This window comes from Vicia villosa, linkage group LG3, assembly GCF_029867415.1.
Source record: "Vicia villosa cultivar HV-30 ecotype Madison, WI linkage group LG3, Vvil1.0, whole genome shotgun sequence".
NCBI classification, from domain to species: Eukaryota; Viridiplantae; Streptophyta; class Magnoliopsida; order Fabales; family Fabaceae; genus Vicia; species Vicia villosa.
In genome coordinates, this window is record NC_081182.1 from 64,305,532 (window position 1) to 64,313,148 (window position 7,617).

At 28.6% G+C, this 7,617-nt stretch overlaps 1 protein-coding gene across 1 annotated transcript; it reads left to right on the forward strand.

The window, feature by feature from the left end:
* The first annotated feature begins 5,502 nt into the window (after window positions 1–5,502).
* On the forward strand, window positions 5,503–6,904 carry LOC131655967 (homeobox-leucine zipper protein ATHB-5-like). Its single transcript, XM_058925765.1, has 3 exons — window positions 5,503–5,762; window positions 5,906–6,279; window positions 6,386–6,904. The coding sequence occupies exons 1-3, from the start codon at window positions 5,729–5,731 to the stop codon at window positions 6,647–6,649; spliced, it is 672 nt and encodes a 223-aa protein (XP_058781748.1). The 5' UTR covers window positions 5,503–5,728; the 3' UTR covers window positions 6,650–6,904.
* Window positions 6,905–7,617: the final 713 nt, after the last annotated feature.

The following is a 7,617-nucleotide window of genomic DNA, read 5'->3' on the forward strand; positions in this document are numbered from 1 at the left end:
TTTGTTTTTAGATTATTTTCCACTTATTTCTTACTCTTTTTTTAATAAGCAAAATTCATTAAAACGAGCACTAGGGTACTCAATCCCACTTACAAAACTCGAGAAAACCAAACGGAGAAATTCCCAACCAACTGACACTTAAGTCGAGAAAAAAACGGATCCTTACAAAACTCGTAAAAGTTGCATTTGGAATAAGAAATTTCATCTTTAAACGACCACTTCCACGCTTTCAGTTGTGTGAGATCCAAACACTCAATGTTGTTACACCAGACCGATTTAGTCGTAGCTCGAGAAGGACAAAAACCAGAAGAATAGAGTCGTATCTTGCCTTTACAATGTCTTTGACCAGAGAATCAAAGTTTTGCAACATACCCCACCTCCATTTAAACAAATTATATTAAACTCATTCATTTACCTCATCCCCTATATGATTCATTTCACCTATCCAATCTATTCTGACCATGACAGGTCCATCAAGTCTCACATAATACTCCATGTTTTTTAAGTCATACAAACATAGATGTCTCAATTCTTAATACTACATACAATGACTTGAATAATAATTTGATTATAAAAGAGATATATAAAAATTTTAAAAAATTAACTGACGTGCCCTGGGCGTCATACATCTCTATATATGGACATGTTTTATCTAAAACACACCCATTATCTATGATCCAATTTAGAGTTTTAGGAAATGACACCCACCCTCATTTATTATTCATAGTGTACCTGATTATTATTGAGATCTTGTGGCAAAAAAAGTATGCGGTCTCCGCCTTCTTTGTGCTGCAATGTTTCAATTGCGGCACAAACCACATATGCGAAACAACAACCTAATACATATTTTATTAAATTATTATTGTTATTATTATTATATAGAATGATAAAATAATACTTATTTTCATTCTATTTTAAATTTTTGAAATACTTTAACAAAAATTATATTTGAACAATTTGTTTAATCACTCTAATACAACTTTTAAATTTCTTAAATTAAAGAAATTTTTAGTGCTATGAATAAAAGTAAATTCTATAAAATTCTGTCAACCATAATGTTTTCACTTAATCCTTATTTTTTTCAAAATCCCTTCTTCTCTTACTCTCAAACTCTCGAAAAAAATCTTAGGATACATAAAGAAAAATCCATTAAAAAAACATAAATAATTACAGATAAAGAAAAGGAGAAATAAGACATCAAATGAAAACAACAATGAAAACAAAATAATTATGATAGCTACCCTTTGGGTATTAAAGAGGAAGATGATACAATACAACAATAGTATTATGAATGAGTCTTGTGAAATTTTAAAACTTTATTTTTCTCTTAAGAAATATTTTGAAGGTGGTATATGAAACATGTAGTATTGTATATAGAAGACGGAGTAATCTAAAAACTAGGACGGGGTAGTCTTAAAACTAGGACGAAGTGTTTTTTAGGTTGTATATGTAACATGTAGTATTGCTAATAACACGATGATGTAGTCTCCTTACTTCCTATATTTTGTTTTGTTTCTTTTGTTCCTTAAGGGTTGGATCCTATTTGATTGTCCTGTATTCGTGTATTGTTATTCCTTCTTTTGATATCAATACAATTCTTTTTTGAATAAAAAAAATAAAAAAATATGCTGTTAGTGAAATCTTTTATTTCTATAATAAGAATACCATACAGAATATTGGTACATTTTATTTTATTATCATATTTATTTATTTATCCTTTTGGTTTTGAAAATTAGCAATTACTTTTCTCTTATTTTGTTTTTAGATTATTTTCCACTTATTTCTTACTCTTTTTTTAATAAGCAAAATTCATTAAAACGAGCACTAGGGTACTCAATCCCACTTACAAAACTCGAGAAAACCAAACGGAGAAATTCCCAACCAACTGACACTTAAGTCGAGAAAAAAACGGATCCTTACAAAACTCGTAAAAGTTGCATTTGGAATAAGAAATTTCATCTTTAAACGACCACTTCCACGCTTTCAGTTGTGTGAGATCCAAACACTCAATGTTGTTACACCAGACCGATTTAGTCGTAGCTCGAGAAGGACAAAAACCAGAAGAATAGAGTCGTGTCTTGCCTTTACAATGTCTTTGACCAGAGAATCAAAGTTTTGCAACATACCCCACCTCCATTTAAACAAATTATATTAAACTCATTCATTTACCTCATCCCCTATATGATTCATTTCACCTATCCAATCTATTCTGACCATGACAGGTCCATCAAGTCTCACATAATACTCCATGTTTTTTAAGTCATACAAACATAGATGTCTCAATTCTTAATACTACATACAATAACTTGAATAATAATTTGATTATAAAAGAGATATATAAAAATTTTAAAAAATTAACTGACGTGCCCTGGGCGTCATACATCTCTATATATGGACATGTTTTATCTAAAACACACCCATTATCTATGATCCAATTTAGAGTTTTAGGAAATGACACCCACCCTCATTTATTATTCATAGTGTACCTGATTATTATTGAGATCTTGTGGCAAAAAAAGTATGCGGTCTCCGCCTTCTTTGTGCTGCAATGTTTCAATTGCGGCACAAACCACATATGCGAAACAACAACCTAATACATATTTTATTAAATTATTATTGTTATTATTATTATATAGAATGATAAAATAATACTTATTTTCATTCTATTTTAAATTTTTGAAATACTTTAACAAAAATTATATTTGAACAATTTGTTTAATCACTCTAATACAACTTTTAAATTTCTTAAATTAAAGAAATTTTTAGTGCTATGAATAAAAGTAAATTCTATAAAATTCTGTCAACCATAATGTTTTCACTTAATCCTTATTTTTTTCAAAATCCCTTCTTCTCTTACTCTCAAACTCTCGAAAAAAATCTTAGGATACATAAAGAAAAATCCATTAAAAAAACATAAATAATTACAGATAAAGAAAAGGAGAAATAAGACATCAAATGAAAACAACAATGAAAACAAAATAATTATGATAGCTACCCTTTGGGTATTAAAGAGGAAGATGATACAATACAACAATAGTATTATAAATGAGTCTTGTGAAATTTTAAAACTTTATTTTTCTCTTAAGAAATATTTTGAAGGTGGTATATGAAACATGTAGTATTGTATATAGAAGACGGAGTAATCTAAAAACTAGGACGGGGTAGTCTTAAAACTATGACGAAGTGTTTTTTAGGTTGTATATGTAACATGTAGTATTGCTAATAACACGATGATGTAGTCTCCTTACTTCCTATATTTTGTTTTGTTTCTTTTGTTCCTTAAGGGTTGGATCCTATTTGATTGTCCTGTATTCGTGTATTGTTATTCCTTCTTTTGATATCAATACAATTCTTTTTTGAATAAAAAAAATAAAAAATATGCTGTTAGTGAAATCTTTTATTTCTATAATAAGAATACCATACAGAATATTGGTACATTTTATTTTATTATCATATTTATTTATTTATCCTTTTGGTTTTGAAAATTAGCAATTACTTTTCTCTTATTTTGTTTTTAGATTATTTTTCACTTATTTCTTACTCTTTTTTTAATAAGCAAAATTCATTAAAACGAGCACTAGGGTACTCAATCCCACTTACAAAACTCGAGAAAACCAAACGGAGAAATTCCCAACCAACTGACACTTAAGTCGAGAAAAAAACGGATCCTTACAAAACTCGTAAAACTTGTATTTGGAATAAGAAATTTCATCTTTAAACGACTACTTCCACGCTTTCAGTTGTGTGAGATCCAAACACTCATTGTCGTTACACCAGACCGATTTAGTCGTAGCTCGAGAAGGACAAAAACCAGAAGAATAGAGCCGTATCTTGCCTTCACAATGTCTTTGACCAGAGAATCAAAGTTTTGCAATATACCCCACCTCCATTTAAACAAATTATATTAAACTCGTTCATTTACCTCATCCCCTATATGATTCATTTCACCTATCCAATCTATTCTGACCATGACAGGTCCATCATGTCTAACATAATACTCCATGTTTTTTAAGTCATACAGACATAGATGTCTCAATTCTTAATACTACATACAATAACTTGAATAATAATTTGATTATAAAAGAGATGTGTTGTACTGTTGAGTCGACCTCCATCTATACCCCTCCTCCATCGACAAGGTCATCTTTTAAACAAGCAGGTTTACATCTAGTTTTTGTGTATACCATGGTGATAACTTGATCTTCTTGTCCGCAAAACATCAACAAATCTTGTCTCGATTGAGGGTAACTGGTGAATGCTTAAGGGTAGCTAGTTTTGTGTTTAAATAACGTTAGATTCAAAATCTAATTTTAGAAGTACATTGTACTGTTACAAAAGTTGCTTAAGTCTATTATGAAAACATTCACACAATGTACCTCTCCGACAATCTAGTTCAACATAAATGCACCAAACACATTGAAAAGGATATACACTTTATGCGTGAAAAATTGCTCGCATTCAAGTGCGAGTGTTACACATTCCTTCTCAGTATCAAATGGTTGATACCTTCGCAAATGACTTCTGCTGCAACTCTTTGATGATTTTAGGGATAGACTCAGCATTTGTTAACCTCCAATTTCGATTACGGAAGTATATTAGACTATGTAAATATCGAAACAAATATTATTTATATAACAATAATAATAATAATAATAATAATAATAATAATAATAATAATAATAATAATAATAATAAAATTACAACCTCCTATTATTTATTTAAATTTTTTTACTAAAGAATAAATAATTGGCATAACTTTGATAAGACCATTTACAATGGGGGTGTTGAAAAAATTATTCAATAGTTGAATGTCTACAATGGTTTGTTGAATGAGGTGTTTAATGTGATGTGGATTAATTGGTGTTGAAAAGATTCAACATGTTGAATTAGAAAAAAGTGGGGCCACATGCAACACTTTACACAATTTTATTGGTTGTTGTGATTATTTAGATTTTATTTTCTTTTAATCATTTAAAATTAATTATTTCATAGTAAATAAATTTTTTATTTATTTTTATTTTTATCAAAATTCATTATTTTTTTTCCTCTATAAATAGAGACTTGGTTCATTTGATTTGGACTCATAAAAAAAATTCACTTTTAATTGATAATAGATATTAATATATAATCATAAAAACAAAACTTTAAAAGAAAATAAGAATATGATGTGGGGTAGGGTGTTGAATTTTATTAAACAAAACCATTGTAGTGAAAAAAAATTGAATAGGTGTTGAATTATTAGGTGGAAGAGAGAGAAGATGATGTGGAAGATAAAAAGTGAAAAAGTATGGTGTTGAATAATGTAACCATTGTACATAATCTAAGTGAGAATGAATATCCTAGTGCATACTACTAGTACCAATTCACAGTTTTCATTCACAGAGTAGCAATAATAGGTAGTGCATTAATCAACCCCTAGGAGACCCCACTATTATCAAGTGACCACTATAAATTTACCATTCCACATTGTAGCTTGAGTCATCACACATCAAACTGAATAAATAAACAGTGACTCTGTCTTGCAGTGTGACCCTTTGTTTGTTTCTCCTATAGCATCTGTCTCTTTGATTATCTAATCATTAGATACATAAAATCAGTTGTTACCTCATCACATTTGTCATATCCTCTGTCTCTATGCAACTTGCATTCTGAATTCACTTTTTCTTATCATTTGTTACATAGAAAAAAAATTGAGAACATAAAAGTAAGGTTCAATAGCTCAAAATCTATGTCTTCTTTGCTTTCCATGTACCAATCCAAAGGTAATTAAAATACTATAGTTTTTTTTTTTTAATTTCTTTAGATACCCTTTTTCATGCAATTTTCAATTCAATCATTTGAAGCCTAATGGAACAAAACCCATATAACAAAATCAAACCTTTTTCAATTATGCTTCATTATGTAGGTGTTGAAGAGAGGAATGAAACAAAAGGCTATAGTGAAGAATTTCAAGCAATGTTGAATAGATTGGAACAAGAAGATAGCTATGAAGATGGTAACATAATGTTGGAGAAGAAAAGAAGACTTGGCTATGATCAAGTTAAAGCTTTGGAAAAGAGTTTTGAGTTGGACAACAAGTTAGAGCCAGAGAGAAGAATGAAGCTAGCTGAAGAATTAGGGTTGCAACCTCGACAAGTTTCGATTTGGTTTCAAAATCGTCGGGCTCGATCGAAAACGAAACAATTGGAAAGAGATTATGGTGTTCTTAAGTCCAATTTTGATGTTCTTAAGGTTGAGTATAGTAATCTTCAACAAGAGAATCAAACTCTTACTATAAAGGTATAGACACATTCTTATGATGTTTTATTTATTTATTTATATGAATAATGTTAATGTGTAATTTAATTTTTGAGTTTTTTTTTTTAATTTTGTGTGTGAATTGCAGTTAAGAGAGTTGAAAGAGAGAATGTTGAGAGCTGGAAAAAATGAGTTACAAAAAGGAGGTGCAGAAAGTAATTCAAGTGGTGTGATTAAAAAAGAAATTAATGTTGATTGTTCAATGATAAATTTGGTTCATTACTATGATGATTCAAGAGGGTCTCATGAGAATGTGTTTCAGAATCAGTTTATGAGAATTGAGGAGCAGAATTTCTTTAGTAATGGTGAATTATTCAGTTTCTTTTCAGTTGATCAATCACCTACTTTGTAAAAGATTTTGAATTGAAATTTCAAGAATAATGATATATAGTATTATTATATAAACTTGTTTGGTTATAAAAATGAGATTTATTTTTCTATTATGAAACGTGGTTGAGTTTAATTTATCCACATCGGCAAAGGTATTTACATTTTTACTATTAGAGCATTTATCATTTATTTTTCACGTTTTATAATTGTTTTGCACGTGAATGAGAGAATGTGTTAAGAGTTTAATATTAACTAAAATATCATTTATCATCCGAATATGTGTTTATAAATAAAAGCAACTATCATCTTAAAAATTGATTTGTTGAAGAAACAAAAATTATAGAAGATTTAAAAAACTTAGTTTTAATGAAATAAATAATTCCCTTTTATTTTCAAATCTTTTAATGTGAAAAGAAAAAAGATAAGTTAATTATTATTAAATATAAAGAAAAAAATTGTTTTTTCATTCTAAAAAGCGAAGAGTTAAAAAAAAAAATAAAGGAAAAAGAGTAGAGTAAAGAGTACACTCCACTAACAAAAATAAAAAATACAAATAGGCCAAATCATATCTAAATTTTAGTTCTAGACTTACATCACATCATAGCTTTTTATTAAAATTAGGTTAAAGTTACTTTAAAAAATTTAGTTAAAAAAACTATATTTTGTTTTTTAAGGTTTTATATATTTTTCTAGCTACTAGTATAGTTGAGTAGCCTAATTAGTAAATACATATAATATAGACATGCAAAGTGAAGATTAAAAAGAGCTATCACTAGGCTAACCTATTTTCAACACCTCAACTCATAAATGTCAACAAATGCAATTGATTTTAGAAATGCTCTTAAAAGTGTATTACATTGACAAAAGTTGTTCACTTTTGTTCATCTTATATTGACAAGAAATAAAGTTTGAGATTGTGTATGAAAATTGAGAAAGATAAAAGTGATTTAATAGCTTTTTTTTGGAATTCTGTGGTGGCAGTCACATTCT

Bases quoted from the DNA above. Each gene is read 5' to 3' on its own strand.
- LOC131655967 (XM_058925765.1), top strand. From the start codon at position 5,729: ATGTCTTCTTTGCTTTCCATGTACCAATCCAAAG. The intron at 5,763-5,905 runs GTAATTAAAATA...TTCATTATGTAG, and splicing joins TTCCATGTACCAATCCAAAG to GTGTTGAAGAGAGGAATGAA. The intron at 6,280-6,385 runs GTATAGACACAT...TGTGAATTGCAG, and splicing joins ATCAAACTCTTACTATAAAG to TTAAGAGAGTTGAAAGAGAG.